Here is an 18,862-nt window from a genome sequence, read left to right as displayed (position 1 = left end):
TTAATTACAAAGTTAGGCATTCCATTGTCTAAATTTCATTGACTGGAGATAAAAACATTTGAGAGGGACAGCAGAAAAATTTAATTGTTCAATTTGTAATGTTTGTGTTTTGTAACCTTTTTTGTCAGATCTGTGTTTATCCCAACCATTCAATTACTGTTGATTGACACCAGCTCTACTGGAAAGTCTGTTCCAAGCATTAAAGTAGAACTAAAGGCAAAACTTTTTTTTTTCTTTCTTCCATATTGGTTAGGGTAGTAAGGGTTATAATCCTGTCAGTTTTTTTTTTCCCATCTATATCCCATTGGGGGGATATTTTACCACACTTATTTCTTATAGCAAATCAGGAAGCAGGGTGGATATAAATCGATGATATTTATTATTATTTTTTTTTTAATCAAATTTATTTAAATAAAATGCTTTTGGAGTAAAAATCTATTTAAGCTACATTAATAATTTTGTTTATTTAGCATGAAATGGAGTTTAGTTGTGTAGCATGAGGCTGTATATTCTGCAATAGTTATATTTTTTTGGTAAACTCGTTCAATGAATCCAAGCTCTGCAAGCGGAGAAAACATGCACTGCATTGATGCAGTCGCACAATTTCAATGTAACCATGAGATAAAACAAAGTTCAGGAATATTCCTTTATCTCATTGTTTTGCAAATCTATGTACACTAATAAACTGTATGATTGAATCGGTTCTGATATCGCTGTTTTACTAACCTGACAGCTTATTCTTTTAAATAGGAAACCTTTCAGCAAGAATAAGTCCTTACATTTAAAGAGCATCTGTCATTTTCAGATCCATCATGGCAGCGCCTCTTAGCGGCATCCACTCACTTGCTGCCGCCACGTCCCTCACCTTGTCACTGCTGCATCACCAGCCGTCCCATTAAAGTGAATGGGAATGTCGGTGAGTCAACAGCGGGTCAGAGGAGGAGCCCCTGCGGGACAGAAATTACAATTTCTCTTTAAACATAATGATTCAAACCAACTTAATTTTAAATCAAATCCACCCTGTCAGGAAGTGAGAAGAAAGTAAGGGAATTCCTGGTGGTCACCAGAACTAGTGTCCCCATTGGAAGATTTCCCCTTTTTGTTTTACTGACAACCCAAAATTATGGCTTTTCTTTCACTTGTACTCTTGGTGATGATGGTTAACAGGACTCATAGACTGGGTAATTTTCCATAATGGGGACACAGATGGCAATAAAATCTGATGGGTGTTGTGATCTCTCTACTTTATCAAAATGGAAAAAAAAAGTTTTGTCTGTTATAATTTTAACACATTTTGCAGTAAATTTATTTTGAACTTTATCTCCTGTTAGTTTTGAGATCATAGCCCTGTGTTTGTTTTTTTATTTTTATCTACACTTTTTTTATAGTTAAAATACTGCCCTACTAGCTGGGAACGATGCACCACATTTGGTGGCAATGCCCCATTGTAATTAGATCTTGGATTAGGATATTCAATCTTATTAATTCAGTGACGGGGGTAAACATCCGCAGATCTCCAGAAGCCGCTCTCTTTCACAAACTACCTGATGATACGCCCAAGAAATCTGTAAAATTGATTAACTATATGTTGCTGGCGGCGAGAATCGCGATTGCTAGGCATTGGAGGCAGTCGACAGTTCCTCTTGGCCAAGTTAAAAGTAAACTCAACTGGATTATGATTAATGATAAACTCTCCCATATGCTTTGTAATAATACTAAGAAATTTAACAAAATATGGGATCCATGGATCGACTATATTTCGATTCCCTAGGGAACTCCGGGATGACCCCCCCCCCCTTTTTTTGTTGTTGCTTCTTTTCTCTAAAAAAAAATGTATGCAATACAGTTGCTTATATTTGAGGCCTTTTGTATACTTCATGTTTTGCTGTTGTGCTAACTGGAGGATGTGTGTTATGGCCATATTTTCTATATCTTTGTATTGCTATGTTGCTTAGTTCAGCCAATGTGTCTGTCTACATTGGAACTTGTTTTTCTTTAATAAAAAATACATTGAAATATAAAATACTGCCCTACTGAAAATGATTCTCCCTTAATAGTGTGTCCCCTCCTCCCCACCATTTGGGATACATCTTTGTCTTGGGTAGGTGCTTTGTTTGAAATTTAGTTTTCCCTTGTGAGGGGCCAGAAAATGTGTAGGTCTCCATCTCCGGAACTGCATCCTCCAGCGTGTTGGGTAGGACTGGGTTCAGAAGGTATAGTTTTGTCTGGGGGTTATACCTTCTGGTCACAATCTTGTTGCCCATTTCCTGGTAGCAATTTCTGCTTGTGGATTTAGATTAGAAGAATATTATTCTCCATTTTTGTTCTTTTGTAACTTTCTCTCCCAGATCATACCGCCACCTTCCCACAAAAGGTGATGAGTGTTCCATTTTGGTGCTTTACAAAGAGTATGGATACAGGTAAAAAATTGTGCATTTATTTTTAGGAAAAGAAATGTAGTAATTGTACTCAATACCCCACGCTAGTTTGTGATCTACAAATTCTTTTAACCCAGGACTTTTTAATCCATGTTTTGTTGACTTGTGGATAATTTCAATAAACCACCATGGTTTTACACTATGTGACGATCTCTCTCTCTTTCTTTATATTACATCCATGAGAGTAAAAGGAAAGGGAGAAACCAACAAGGTTGGCTTCAACGCCATTTGCATTTATTTTTACACTGAATCCTATAAAGCATTGAACCTACAATCATCAGATAATGGGTGCAATACCTGGATCTGAAAAACAAAGTGGAAGAACAGTAGCAATGACTTGCCACCTGTTCTCTTCCCTGCTGGCCAGTAAGAGTCATGGCCCTGATGCAGGGTTTGACAAATTTGCTTGGAATCTAGGACCCAGCTAAAAAAGTTAGGAGCCAGAAAACGCACCCCGTCCCGACGAGCTTGCGCGCAGAAGCGCATATGTAAACGGTGTTCAAACCACACATGTGAGGTATCGCCGCGATTGGTAGAGCGAGAGCAATAATTCTAGCCCTAGTCCTCCTCTGTAACTCAAAACATGCAACCTGTAGATTTTTTTTAAACATCGCCTATGAAGATTTTAAAGGGTGAAAGTTTGTCGGCATTCCACGAGCGGACGCAATTTTGAAGCGTGACATGTTGGGTATGAATTTACTCCGCGTAACATTATCTTTCATAATATTAAAAAAAATGGGGATAACTTTACTGTTGTCTTATTTTTTTAATTTATAAAAGTGCGCTTGTAAGACCGCTGTGCAAATACGGCGTGACAAAGTATTGCAACGATCGCCATTTTATTCTCTAGGGTGTTAGGATAAAAAATATATATAATGTTTGGGGGTTCCAATTAGAGGGAAGAAGATGGCAGTGAAAAATAGTGAAAAATGACATTAGAATTGCTGTTTAAGTGTAATACTTAACTTGTAATACCAACGGCCACCACCAGATGGCGCCAGCTCACACATCTGGTGGTAATAACTTGTAATACCAACGGCTCATCACCAGATGGCGCACCTTCCAAGCCAAGTCGCCAGGACACCATTTCTAGTCGCCATGGCGACCTGGCGCCCAGGATCTGTCGAGCCCTGCCCTGATGGCTGCCCTGTAAGATTTTTATAAAACGTTCTGAGACCACCTGATTCATGTTCTTCCAAAGGCTTTCAACACTGTCTCCCTGAACTGTCTGCTCCATTTTCAAACTCTTGAGGTCCAGATCACTTTCCACCGTAAACCTTGTAAGGACCTTACTAACGGGCATCTTGTCAACAATAAAACATTTTTTTGCCAAACTGATTGCTAACCGCCTGCAATGTCCTCTCCTATTCCTGATTCACGGTGATCAAGTGGGCTTTAACCAATCTGGAGAAGCAAGTGCTAGATATTATTGGTCACGCACATTTCTAATAGGGTTGTCCCGATACCAGTATCGGTATCGGGACCGATACCGAGTATTTGCGGGAGTACTTGTAAATACCCCCGATGCCTAAATAGAATACTTCCCCCCCCGCCGCCGTCGCATATCGCAAAGCCGCCGCGTTAATCACCGCGCGGGGAACATTACAGTCAGCTTTCGTTTGAATAGCTGTTTTCCCCGCCGCACATAGACACTCCCCCTTGCTCGGGATTGGACGGATCTGTCCAATCGCGAGCAAGGGGGAGTGTCTATACACAGCGCGGCAGGGAAAGCAGCTTATTCAAACGAAAGCTGACTGTAATGTTCCCCGCGCGGTGATTAACGCGGCAGCGGCATCATTTAGGTACGGGGGGACATGGATGCAATATGTTTGGGACATGGCTGCAATATGTTTGGGGACATGGCTGCAATATGTTTGGGGACATGGCTGCAATATGTTTGGGGACATGGCTGCAATATGTTTGGGGACATGGCTGCAATATGTTTGGGGACATGGCTGCAATATGTTTGGGGACATGGCTGCAATATGTTTGGGGACATGGCTGCAATATGTTTGGGGACATGGCTGCAATATGTTTGGGGACATGGCTGCAATATGTTTGGGGACATGGCTGCAATATGTTTGGGGACATGGCTGCAATATGTTTGGGGACATGGCTGCAATATGTTTGGGGACACATTTAAAAAAAGTATCGGTACTTGTACTCCGTCCTAAAAAAGTGGTATCGGGACAACCCTAATTTCTAACACTTCTCACTATGTCTCTTAACCATTAACATAGAGAAGGCATTTGACAGGGCCAGTTGGCAGTTCCTTCACGCCCCTCTACTTTAAATAGGTCTCAGGGATATCCTAGATATTGGCTCTTCACCACAACCCATTGGTCAGAATAAGACCAAACCGCCTACTATAAGACTATATATACATTCACTATACATAACAGAACCCAAGCAGGCTGCCCCTTTTCTCCTCTGCCTTTATGTTCTTGTCATGAAACCTCTGGCCGTAGCCCTTTGAGCTATGATTCCATCAAGGGTATCCAAGTGGATGATGGCTCACACTATCATCTCAATATTTTTGGTTATATGGTGGGGTTGCCACCTGATGTCACCGTTTTGGCAGAAAGTATTAATCTCCTACAACTTCATGTGTATCTCTGATATGCATGCTTCTCCTGAAGTCGCTATCTTGTTGATGATTCCTGGGGCCTTTTCGGAAACAAAAAAAAAGGCATCCTGAAACGCTGTCTGTTGGTGGCCTGGGTTTCTGGCCACTAGAAAAATACTTCTCGTCTTTTGGCATGGGCCCAGATACTCAACACATCATGGCAGTGGAGATGATGGTGACTGAAGATAGTACAAACTTTTTCAGAATCAGTGGTATGTGGACATGCATATAGTTATTCATCAGCTTTCCGTACCCTAGATTCTCTATCATTTTGTTGATCATTTTTGAACCCTACTCATATTTGAGCATTTCTGGAATCTCCAGAATTTCTAGAACTTTCAATATTGCCACCCCATGTTTTCCCCTTGCCCTTTTTCCCTCCCCTGTGTTATCTGAATTCGTTTTTTTTTTTTTTTTTTTTTTATGTTTCAATGATTTTTGTGTTTTCCAGAAAAACAAAAGCAAAAATGTACAAACCTTCAGATAATGCAGGGTCTATTGCCTATTAAAGAAATAATAGGAACATGGGTACACAGTTAACAACTTGCCGACCGAGCCATAGCCGAAAGACGGCTACAGCGCTGTCAAGTTATTCTGGGAGGACGTCCAAGGGACATCCTCCCAGAATCTTGCTCACGTGTGCCCCCTGGGGCGCCGTCATTTCGGGGCGATCACTTGTAAACAAACCAGCGTCATTCCTCTCTCCCCTCTGTGTACTGATCGGTACATTGTGAGAGGGGAGAGAGCGGATGGCAGCAGCAATGCTCTGTGACAATTGAAGTCACAGATCCATCCATCCCTGCTCAGCCATCCCTGCCCATACCCTGCCATACTTTGCCATGCTCGGCCATACTTGGCCATGCTTAACTTGGTGATAAAAAAAAAAAAAAAGCGTTTTAACCACTTCCCGCCCGCTGGCCGTCATATGACGTCCTTAACTTTGTGCTGGGATATCTTAATGATGCCTGCAGCCACAGGCATCATTCAGATATCAGCTTTTTCAGCCGGCGATTCCCTACACCAGGGATGTGCAATTAGCGGACCTCCAGCTGTTGCAAAACTACAAGTTCCATCATGCTTCTGCCTCTGAGCGTTATGCTTGTGGCTGTCAGTCTTGCTATGCCTCATGGGATTTGTAGTTCTGCAACATCTGGAGGTCCGCTAATTGCATATCCCCGCCCTACACCATAGGAATGATCATAGCGGCTGTTCCTTCTACCGACTCAACGATACAATCTAAGGCTTTTTTTTTTTTTTTTTTCCAGGCTTCCCAGCTTAGAGGTGAAATGTTGGGTCTTATTGACCCCATATCTCACTGTAAAGAGGACCTGTCATTCCATATTCCTATTGCAAGGGATAATTACATTCTTTGTAATAGGAATAAAAGTGATCTAAACATTTTTTTTGGGGGATGGGGGGAAAGGTGTCAAACTAAAATAAAGTAAAATGAACAATACATATTTTTTTTTTTTTTTTTTTAGTGCCTCTGTCCCCGTATGCAGAAGCGAACGCATACGTAAGTCCCGTCCACATATGAAAATGGTGTTCAAACCACACATGTGAGGCATCGCTGCGAACGTTGGCGCAAAAGCAATAATTTTTGCCCTGTAACTCAAAACATGTAACCAGTAAAAAAAAATTAAAGCGTTGCCTTTGGGGATTTTTAAGTAGCAAAGTTTGGCGCCATTCCACGAGCGTGTGCAATTTTGAAGGGTGACATGTTGGGTATCTATTAGGCGTAACTTCATCTTTCATATTATGCAAAAACAATGGGCTAACTTTACCGTTTTTTTTTTAAAGCACAAAAAACACGTTCGAAAAATTGCTGCGCAAATACCGTGCAAGATAAAAAGTTGCAACAACCACCATTGTATACTATTTTCTAGGGTCTTTTCTAAAAAAACATATATAGGGGCAGATCCACAGACAGAGTATGCCGGCGTACTTTCAAATTACCCGCGTTGTATCTTTAGTTTGAATCCTCAAACCAAGATACAACGGCATCTGGGTTTGATCCGACAGGCGTACGCCTTCGGATCGTAGATGCAATACTTCTGCCCCCGCTGGGTGGAGTTCTCGTTGTTTTCCGCGTCGGGTATGCAAATTGGCTATTTCCGTCGATCCACGAACGTACGCGCGACCATCGCATTTTCTAACGTCGTCTGTAGTCTGCTTTTTCCGGCGTATAGTTAAAGCTGGTATTTTGCGGTGTATAGATAGACTTGCCATGTTAAGTATGGCCGTCGTTCCCGCGTCGAAATTTGAATTTTTTTTTTTATTTTCTGCGTAAGTCGTCCGTGAATCGGGATGGACGTAACTCACGTCTAAGTTAAAAAAAATGATGTCCTAGCGACGTCATTTAGCGCAATGCACGGCGGAAAATTTCGGAACGACACATGCACAGTTCATTCGGCGCAGGGACGCGCTTCATTTAAATGAAACCCGCCCCCTACCTGCCCAATTTGAAATCCGCCGCCAGAAATACACTACGCCGCCGTAACTTACGGCGCAAAATCGCTGAGGGTTCTAAATTACGCCAGCGTAGTGTATCTCTGATACGCTGCGCCGATCTATTTGTATGTGGATCTGGCACATAATGTTTTTCGGTTCTATTTAATTTTCTAGCAAATAAATTGATGATTTTTACATGTAGGAGAGAAATGTCAGAATTTGGCCTCGGTGCCTGATGGTGCTCCCTGCATGTTGGGTCTCTGTATGTGGCCACGCTGTGTAAAAGTCTCACACATGTGGTATCGCCATACTCGGGAGGAATAGCAGAATGTGTTTTTGGGTGTAATTTGTGGTATGCATATGCTGTGTGTGAGAAATAACCTGCTAATATGACAATTTAGGGGGGAAAAAAATAAAGAAAAAAAAAATCTTTATTTTTGCAAAAAATTGTGGGAAGAATTACAGCTTCAAAAAACTCGCCATGCCTCTTTCGAAGTACCTTGGAATGTCTTCTTTCCAAAAAGGGGTCATTTGGGGGGTATTTGTACTTTTCTGGCATGTTAGGGTCTCAAGAAATGATATAGGCCATCAGTACTTCAGATGTGTTACATTTTCAGATATTGGCACCATAGCTTGTGGACTCTAACTTCCACAAAGACCAAATAATTTACACCAATTTGTTGTACTTTTTACCAAAGATATGTAGCAGTAGTGATAGACGAACATCCGATGGGACGGTTCACGAACGCTGACCGCGAACGATCGCAAATGTCCGCAAACCGCAAGTTTGCGGCGGGCCCCATTGACTTTAATGGCAGGCGAATATTAAAAAACTTCAGGTCATATTTGCAGCCACAAAATACTTACTAGCTGTGCACAAATAGTCCCACAACATGGACACTGACCTACCAGAAGTATTAAGTGAAAAACCGGATACATAAGTAAGTGCCGGCCATTACAAGCCCCAAAAATTAGCCGACAGGCTTTCACCTGACAGCAAACAACTTTGTATTCTGTGGCTGGTGGTACATAAAGCCATTCACCGGATACAGAAGTAAGTGTCGGCCATTACAGGCCCTAAAAATAAGCCCACATATGTTCACCTGACAGCAAACAACCTTGTATTCTGTGGCTGGTGGTATATTAGGCATTGTAACATCACTGGTGAACGGCGTGAACCACAATTGTGGTTAGCAAGGCATTCAATGTGGTTCTCTATGCGACAACTCAGTATTAGGCCCCAGGCGTCGCTCCTCGCAACAGGAGTTTGGGGGATCTATACATTATACTAGAGGAAAAGAGATTTCACCTCCAAATACGGAAAAGTTTTTTCACAGTAAGAGCTGTGAAAATGTGGAACAGACTCCCTCCAGAGGTGGTTCTGGCCAGCTCAGTAGATTGCTTTAAGAAAGGCCTGGATTCTTTCCTAAATGTACATAAAATAACTGAGTACTAAGATTTGTAGGTAAAGTTGATCCAGGGTAAATCCGATTGCCTCTCGGGGGATCAGGAGGGAATTTTTTCCCCTGCTGTAGCAAATTGGATCATGCTCTGCTGGGGTTTTTTGCCTTCCTCTGGATCAACTGTGGGTATGGAGTTGGATGTATGGGATTGTATTGTGTTTTTTATTTTGTTTGTTTATTTTTTTGTGGTTGAACTGGATGGACTTGTGTCTTTTTTCAACCTGACTAACTATGTAACTATGTAATTATCTCTGTGTCACATAAAGAAAGGTGTTGAGCTACTAAGCATGGACACATTACAACATGCGACCAAGGCTTAGCGTTTAAAATTAGTTCAAAGTCACTGTCCTAAACACCACTACATGCAGGTGATTATCAGTAAGGGACCCCATGCGTCACACCTAGCAACAGGAGTTTGGGGGCTCTCTACATCATATCAACCTTACCATGTAGAGATGTATTTAGGTCACTAGGGGAGATGCTATGAAATCGCATCAACCCCTATCATAGAAAAGTTAGCGCGAACATGTTCAACAATTAGGATGAGGCCTAAAAGTATTTTATACTTCTGTCAAGCACGTAGTAAATTGTATTTGTAGTAACAAGTATTAATTGCATACAAGAGATAGTGTAGCTCGGGTACTTTGAGGATACACATATAATACACAAGTTGTACTGGCAACTAATAGAAATGTATGAGAGGCAATATAGCTCAGGTAATTTGAGAGTACATATAGTATTAGCCCACGGTCACAGGCATTCACCTGACAGCAAACAACTTTGTATTCCGTGTCTGGTGGTACAATAGACATTCACCGGATACAGAAGTAAGTGCCACCCATTACATGCCCCAAAAATTAGCGCATGGCCACAGGCGTTCACCGGACAGCAAACAACGTTGTATTCTGTGGCTGGTGGTACATTAGGCATTCAACAGATACAGTGTCGGCTAGTACAGGCCCAAAAAATTAGCCCACAGGCGTTCACCAGAATTTGAATGAAACATGGTCTACTGGTCACATGTGTTGAATTCCTCCGAGATCCATGCTTCATTCATTTTTATAAATGTTCAGTGGTCCAACGATGAAATCTGCTGGTCAGAATATGTATAGATGCTCTCTGCAAGTTCTCACACGCTCAGGATTTCCGACAGGGAAAAAGTCCACCGGGGATCCCAACGGGGTAAAAAAAAGCTGGTTCTCTTCCTTTTTTTTTTTTTTTTTGCCGGCAGGTTTGGCAGTTTTTTCCATTTGTAAAACTGCAAAGGCTTGGATTCCTGGCCAAAAGCTCTCCTTGCAGTTTTCTAATCGGAAAACCCGATCGTGTGTATGGGGCATTAGAAGTGCTGACTCTTATCTCAAAAAAAAGGAAAAAAAAAAAGGACAAAAGAAGGGAGCAAGAGAAAGTAAAACAACTATTAGACCAGGGTTTAGTTATATACTGCTCATAAGGTGGGAGACTGGTAAATGAAGATCAGTCTTTACATAACTTGGAGGAACGGAGTAAACATTACGGCATGTATGTATTATGACAGGTAATCGGGTAGAATCCTGGAAGTTGCGCTTATCCTACGACCGCTCTGATGCTTTCTTGGAGTGATTTCTTTGCAGACTTTGAGGTGGAGCTTGGGAGGGGACAATATCCCAGGATTTGAGTAATCTTGGGCCCTTTTCTAGGGATATGACAACATGAGGGCTGCCTTTCCAATGTATCACCAGCTTTGTGGGGAAGTTATTTCTCAGGGTTTTGGTGATTGTATGGAGATTCCTTCTTGGTTGCATAGTGTGCAGCGATGGATCGGTGAAAAGTTGCAGGTTTTCATATGGTGTCGGCAGATTTTTCAATGTGCAGGATATTAGCATAATTCCTTTACGTGAAGGAAATGCATCCTCAAGAGTACATCCTGAAGGTATGTGGGCAGGGATGAAGGACGGTTTTGGTAGGCGGTGTATACGGACGATAATCTCGAGTCTCTATAAGATTGGGCAAAATGGAGGAGAATAGCGCCTCAGAGTAGGCCTTCAACTCTCCCGCATTAATCGACTCGGGGATCCCCCTTAATTTGATGATGATCCGCCTAGATCTGCAAGCTTTACTCTAACCCACTGCTAAATCATTAATGTTTGCGAATTGTCCCATTTTTGTCTCGACATGTGTCACTTTGTTTTCTACAGCTGTCAATTCTGTATTAAATCGCTGCATGCAGGACTTCATATCAAAATGCAGTGTACTTCTGAGGGATATTGGCATGTCCTTCAGTGTGGACTGGAGTCAGCACAGGTTGGTTAGTAGTGGGGAAGGAGTTAGTGGAGTCTGGCAGCTCTTTTGTGTCATCCTGAGAATCGGGGTTTGAGCACACCTCATATTGCTGTTGAGTGATCGCTCATTTTAAATCTAGCTTTCTCTGGGCTCCCTGACAGAGGGCTGGCGGAGTGTGAGGTGCCATTTACCTGGATGTTAGTATTGTGGCTGCCTCACTTTGCCGGGGCCTGCATGAGCGGCGTGGAATAGGAGCCTGCGCCATCTTTGGAGTGCCTCTGCTGCGGCTGTGAGAAAGCCTACAGGGTCATCCAGCGCCATTGGCTGCAAGCCACGCCCCCTCATTTATTTATTTTTTGTTTTATTAACCACTTGCCTACAGGTCACTTTCACCCCCTTCCTGCAAAGGCCGGCTTTCAGCGCTGTGACAATTGCGCGGTCATGCTACACTGTAACCATGTGACATTTTTATAATTTTCTTCACACAAATAGAGCTTTTCTTTCGGTGGTATTAAATCACTGTTTTTTTTTTTTTTTTTTTTTTTTTTTTAAATTTTGAAACCTAAAAAAAAAAAAGGTCTTAGTTTGTCAGTAAATTTTTCTAAATAAGTAATTTTTCTCCTTCACTGTGCACTGATGGGCTACACTGATAAGGAGGCTGCACGTATGGGCACTGATGGGTGCCATTGATGGGCAGCACTGACTGGCATCACTAATGGGCACTGATTGGTGGCGCTCTATTTTTATCAGTGCACTAATGTCCCCTGCGAGGAGATGCTGCTGATCGGCTCTCCTCACTGCGCACTCTGTCATTGTGAAGCGATGAGAGCAGATTTAACAGCATTTGCGTGTTTACATGTGACCAGATGTGATTGGACACAGCCGGTCACATGGTACAGAGATCGGGGTTGTGCCGTGTCCTACCACAACAGAGCAGCTGCTCTGGGACGTCGTCCCAGAACGAGAGCCACACAGCCCCTCCGTCATTTAACAGTTGGCGGGCGACAAGCAGTTAATGTTTGCTTTTTATGTAGATCCCTTTCACACTGAGGTGCTTTTGGGCTAAAAATAGTGCCTGAAAAACAGCTCCCCTGCAGTCTCAGTGTGAAACACACTGAGGCGATGTGCTGGCAGGACGTTAAAAAAAAAAAAAAAAAACTCATGCAAGCAGCATCTTTGGAGCGGTGAAGGAGCAAGTGTATACACTGCTCTTCCACCGCTCCTGCCCATTGAAATCGGGTGGTTTTAACCCTTTTTTGGCTGCTAGCAGAGATTAAATGCACCCCACTAGTGGCCGAAAACCTCAGCAAAAACTACGGTAAAGCTCTGCTAGAAATAGCGGCGCTTTACTGATGCCTCGGTGTGAAAGCACCCGTACTGAAAAGGTCCTTTACATGTAAGTTAAAGTGGAAGTAAAGTTCCCCACACTACTTGGCCAGCTGTGCCCTTCCTTTCCGAGCCCTGTGCCGTAATTGGCAGCTCCAGCTCAAATGCGCGGGAGTGACGTCTTGTCGGCTCTGGCCAGTCACAGACCTGGAAGCAAGGCGAGTGAAGATGGGAGCCCGCTGAAGCTCAGACTTAACATTTTCCTGCTGTTCATCAATTTTACAGTACTGTATCAATCATCTGTGGTCTCTTAACTACTTGGTAACCGCCCTATAGCCGAAATACGGCTACAAGGCGGTTCCCTAACTCTAGGAGGGCGTCAATATACGTCCTCCCAGAGAGTCAGAATTGCGCGCCCGAGCGGGCGCGCACACGCGATTACCGGCGCTCGCTGGGTCCACGGGACCCGCAGCAACACGGATCGCGGTAAGGAGCCAATGGAAGCGGCTCCTTACCACGTGATCGCGCCGTCCAATGACGGCGCGATCACTTGTAAACAAACCGGCGTCATGTAATGACGCCGGTTCCTCCCTCTCCTCTCTGTACCGTTCGGTACAGTGTGAGAGGAGAGGGAGGGGGGGGGGGGGGATCGGGCGGCAGCAGCAGCCGCCACACTGTGGGCTGGATCTGTGACAATTGCAGTCACAGATCCAGCCATCCCTGCGCAATACTCTGCAATAAAAAAAAAAATGATAAGCGCTAAAGTAAAGTAAAGTGCAATACTCTGCAATACCCCACCCCATACTCTGCAATACCCCCCCCATACTCTGCAATACCCCCCCCATACTCTGCAATACCCCCCCCCATACTCTGCAATACCCCCCCCCCCATACTCTGCAATACCCCCCCCCCATACTCTGCAATACCCCCCCCCATTCTGCAATACCCCCCCCCATACTCTGCAATACCCCCCCCATACTCTGCAATACCCCCCCCATACTCTGCAATACCCCCCCCATACTCTGCAATACCCCCCCCCATACTCTGCAATACCCCCCCCATACTCTGCAATACCCCCCCCCATACTCTGCAATACCCCCCCCATACTCTGCAATACCCCCCCCATACTCTGCAATACCCCCCCCCATACTCTGCAATACCCCCCCCATACTCTGCAATACCCCCCCCCCATACTCTGCAATACCCCCCCCCATACTCTGCAATACCCCCCCCCATACTCTGCAATACCCCCCCATACTCTGCAATACCCCCCCATACTCTGCAATACCCCCCCATACTCTGCAATACCCCCCCCATACTCTGCAATACCCCCCCATACTCTGCAATACCCCCCCATACTCTGCAATACCCCCCCCATACTCTGCAATACCCCCCCCATACTCTGCAATACCACCCCCATACTCTGCAATACCACCCCATACTCTGCAATACCCCCCCCATACTCTGCAATACCCCCCCCATACTCTGCAATACCCCCCCCATACTCTGCAATACCCCCCCCATACTCTGCAATACCCCCCCCATACTCTGCAATACCCCCCCCATACTCTGCAATACCACCCCCCCCCCCCATACTCTGCAATACCACCCCATACTCTGCAATACCCCCCCATACTCTGCAATACCCCCCCATACTCTGCAATACCCCCCCCCATACTCTGCAATACCCCCCCAATACTCTGCAATACCCCCCCAATACTCTGCAATACCCCCCCAATACTCCGCAATACCCTCAATACTCCAATACCTTGCAATACGTCGCCTATGGGGATTTTTAAGTAGCAACGTTTGGCGCAATTTCACGAGCGTGTGCAATTTTGAAGGGTGACATGTTGGGTATCTATTTACTCGGCGTAACTTCATCTTTCATATTATGCAAAAATATTGGGCTAACTTTACTGTTTTTTTTTTTTTTTTAAGCACAAAACAGTTTTTTTTTTAAAAACACGCGTTCAAAAAATTGCTGCGAAAATACCGTGCAAGATAAAAAGTTGCAACAACCGCCATTGTATTCTCTAGGGTATTTGAAAAAAAAAAACATATATAATGTTTTGGGGTTCTATGTAATTTTTTAGCAAATAAATGATGATTTTTACATGTAGGAGAGAAATGTCAGAATTGGCCTGGGTGCTCCAGAACGCCTGATGGTGCTCCCTGCACGTTGGGCCTCCGTATGTGGCCACGCTGTGTAAAAGTCTCACACATGTGGTATCGCCATACTCGGGAGGAATAGCAGAATGTGTTTTGGGGTGTAATTTGTAGTATGCATATGATGTGTGTGAGAAATAACCTGCTAATATGACAGAAACTAGAATTTTTTTTTTTTTTTTTTTTACAGAATTTTCAGTCTTTTTTCTTTTATAGCGCAAAAAATAAAAACCGCAGAGGTGATCAAATACCACCAAAAGAAAGCTCTATTTGTGTGAAAAAAAGGACAAAAATTTCAGATGGGTACAATGTTGTATGACTGAGTAATTGTCATTCAAATTGTGAGAGCACCGAAAGCTGAAAATTGGTCTGGTGATTAAGGGGGTTTTCGTGCCCAGTGGTCAAGTGGTTAATTCTTGTGGTAAAACCCCTGCATGTATTTTCTGTTGCATATTTTGTCTGAATCTATTAACTAATTTTTTTTGTTTGGTCCATTGCCAGAAGACCAGATAGAATGTCTCTCCTTATTTTTACACCTTTCGCAATGGCTCCCATTTCCCTCCTTTTTAAATGTATCACACAGAAACCTAAGTGCATGTTATATCAACACACACGTCTTCTTTTTTTTTTCTCCAGCTGAATGAAGATGATGCAGAGAAATCTGGACATAATTTTACATCACCACCCCCCGGGCAGAAGAAAAGGATTTCTCATGTTAATCATTCCAATCATGTGAGTGTGTTTGTTTGTTTTTTTTAATGCCAAAACTTATTCTTGTATGCACAGGACCCAGATACAGTAAATATGTGGACCCCTTGGAATTGACTTTTTTTTTCCAGTAATTTGTCATTCAATGTGATGGAATCATATAAGTCACGACAATAGACCATCACAATTTACTTTAGCTAATACCACACAAACAATTACAATTTCTGTTTCTTTATTGAACACATCCATTAAACAATCAGTGCTGTAGGAAAAATTACTGTAAGTGAAGCTATACGAAAAAGTAGTTTTCACACAGAGTCCAATTAATACAATTCATTTGGCGGTATGGTTTAGTTGCTTTGATAAAAGATACTCAAACATTTTAATATTGCTGTTTATAAGAAGCATCAGGTAATGTGAACTTTTGCCTTGCAAAAGAAGGAGCTCTCTGAAGATGTACACTCAAGTATAGTTCATCTGCATAGAGCTGAAAAAGGGATACAAAGCAATCTCAGTGTTTAGGCATCCATCTGTCAACAGACAAATTTCCTATAAATGGGGACTGTTTAATACTGTAGCTACTCCTCCTATGAGTGGGTGCCATGGCACAACAAAGAACACTCAGTGAAGTAACGGAAAACCGATGAGTAACAGCTAAGAGCACTTTGGCAAACCGAAACGCTACTGGGAAAATGTTTTGCGGACTGATGAAAAGTAGTTGAATTGTTTGGGAAGAATAGACAGCACTATGTATATTGGGAATTCATTTTCCTCTTAATATATAAGTTTACCAAAATAGCCTACCGGATAATGCCAGGGTGTTGGGTGATGCAGCAGGAGAATGACCCTAACCATCAAAGTAAATCCACTAAAGACTGGCTTTAGAAAAAGAAAATGCACCTTTCGGAGTGGTCCCGTAAGAGAACAGACCTTAAACCTATAGAGATACTTTGTAATGACCTCAGGAGACCCATTCACACCAGACATCCAATATTTGCGTAATATTTGAGCTAAACTGTTTTTTGTAAAGAGGAATGGTCATAAATTACTCCTGAATGTTGTGCTACCTAAAGCACTTGAAGTCATTTGTGCCAAAGGAGATTTGACCAGCTATTCACGCCAATGGTTCACTTACTTTTTTTTCTCCAGCACTGTAAATGTGTAATGGTGTGTTCAATAAAAACACAAGAAATTTAGAAGTTTGTGCAATGTCAGCTTAAAGTGCTACTAAAGCCTTGTTTTTTTTTTTTTTTTTTGTGTAACCGCTTCAATACTGGGCACGTTTACCCCCTTCCTGCCCAAGCCAATTTTCGGCTGTCAGCGCTGTGTTTTTGCTTTTAAAGGGGTTGTAAAGATTCATTATTTTTTTTGAGGAGGAGGAACAGGAAGTAAGAAATTCAGACAAAGAAAAAAACATTTAGAAGGGAAATTGAAGGAAAAGGTAAGTGAACCTATTTAGAAAATTAAAAAACAAACCTTTACAACCCCTTAAGTGTAAATGTCAGATCTGAGGTGTCTTTGACCCCAACTCTTGCAATAAAGAGGACATGTTATGATTATTTTTATTACATGGGATATTTACATTCCTTGTATTACATGGGATATTTACATTCCTTGTAACAGGAATAAGTGATGATTTTTTTTTTTTTTTTTTTAAAGGGACAGTGTAAAAATAAATAAGAAAGAGAAAAAAATAAATAAAGCGCCCAGTCTCTCCGAGCTTGCGCGCAGAAGCAAATGCATACGTAAGTCGCGCCCACATATGTAAATAATTCAAACCACACGTAAGGTATTGCCACAATTAAATTTTTTTATTCATGAATAAAAGGTTTTCCCAAAAGATTGCGTTTGAAAGACTGTTGCGCAAAAATACAGTGTGACATAAAATATTACAACGACCACCATTTTATTCTCTAGTGTCTCTGCTAAAATATATATCTATATAAATGTTTGGGAGTTTTAAGTAATTTTTTTTGTGTGAAGAAGTGTTAGAAAAAGGCATGGTCCTTAAGTGGTTAAAAGTATAAAAACTGCTCTGTCTTGGAACACTAGAAAGCTAGATGACTGCGATCACATAGAGCACAGCGGTTCAACGCTCCCGCTAATCGGTATTTAAATCAACACTGTTTGGGGAGCATAAACGTATGCATTAAATACATTTGCAGCGGTTGCAATTTCTGATGACTTCGGAAAATGCTTCTGCTGTGTGAAAAAAATACTAAAATACCACTTGCTTAAAGCGAAGTTCCACCCATATAAAAGTCAGCAGCAACAAAAAGTGTAGCTGCTGACTTTTAATAATCGGACACTCACCTGTCCCATGGTCCAGCGATGTGGAAGTACGAAGCCCCGCTCCTCTCCTTTCCCCCAGGCATTCTGACTGTGGGAGCCCGGCTGTGAGGCGCAAGCTGTGCTGTCATTGGCCGGGCAATCTTCTGTGACCTGTCCCAGAAGATTGCAGGGAGGGAGGTGGGAGAGGTGAACTTCCTTCCAGCTCTGCAGGGACCCGGGAGGAAGTGGGAGCTGGATAGCTTTTTTTTATTCTTTGCGTTGACTTTAAAGAGCAACTTTTTTGATTAAAAAAAAACTTGTTAACATATCTCAATAAGAGCCATGTCAGACAATTTATGTGCAGCTTATCCTCTTCTTTTGCATAGAAAAGAACTGTGATTATTTTAGCAAGTAAAAAATGTATTTACTTAAAGCGGGGGTTCACCCTATCGACGGGAAAAAAAAATATTTTTTTTTCTTTTACCTTTAAATCAGGCATTGTAGCGCGAGCTACAGTATGCCTGTCCCGAATTTTTTCCCCCCATACTCACCTTGTAGTCGTCCATCGAAGATACCGGGGAATGGGCGTGCCTCTGGAGACGGAGGATGATTGACGGCCGGCTCTGGCGCGTCACGCTTCTCCGGAAATAGCCGAAATAGGCTTGGTCTTCACGACGCGTGCGCATAGCCTGTGCGCAGGCGCCGTGAAGAGCCGAGACCTACTCCGGCTGTCTTCGGGGAGAGTGACGTGCCAGGGCCGGCCGTCAATCATCCTCCCTCTCCATAGGCACGCCCATTCCCCGCGGGAGCCGGAATCTACGATGGACGACTACGAGGTGAGTACGGGGTTAAAAAAATCGGGACAGGCATACTGTAGCTCGCGCTACAATGCCTGTCTCGATGGTAAAATCAAGTACGAGAGGGTGAACTACCGCTTTAAGACACTGTGGTTAAACTTGTGCAGTTGTGTTAGCGCTACATTTTCTGTTTTCTATTTTGCTGGCTTTGTTTGTTTGTATGTAGCAGCTTGGCACTTTATTTTTTGAATCAGCGCAGTTTTTCTTTATTTTATAAACTTGTGCAGTGTTTCATGTTGGTCATAATCACTCACAATGCATAGACATCTATGGCCTGGCTACAAATCTCTAAAA

At 42.8% G+C, this 18,862-nt stretch overlaps 1 protein-coding gene across 7 annotated transcripts in view; it reads left to right on the top strand.

Annotated features, from left to right (window-relative positions):
- Positions 1–18,862, top strand: part of REXO1 (RNA exonuclease 1 homolog) — a 213,213-nt gene that overhangs the window by 36,605 nt on the left and 157,746 nt on the right. For all 7 annotated transcript variants that reach the window (XM_040322589.1, XM_040322588.1, XM_040322586.1 and 4 more), the window contains exon 3: positions 15,369–15,464. In XM_040322589.1, coding sequence (XP_040178523.1) covers positions 15,369–15,464 — 96 coding nt within the window. The remainder of the gene's footprint in view (positions 1–15,368; positions 15,465–18,862) is intronic.

This window comes from Rana temporaria, chromosome 1 (assembly GCF_905171775.1).
Source record: "Rana temporaria chromosome 1, aRanTem1.1, whole genome shotgun sequence".
NCBI lineage: Eukaryota > Metazoa > Chordata > Amphibia > Anura > Ranidae > Rana > Rana temporaria.
This window is presented reverse-complemented; position numbering and strand designations above follow the sequence as displayed.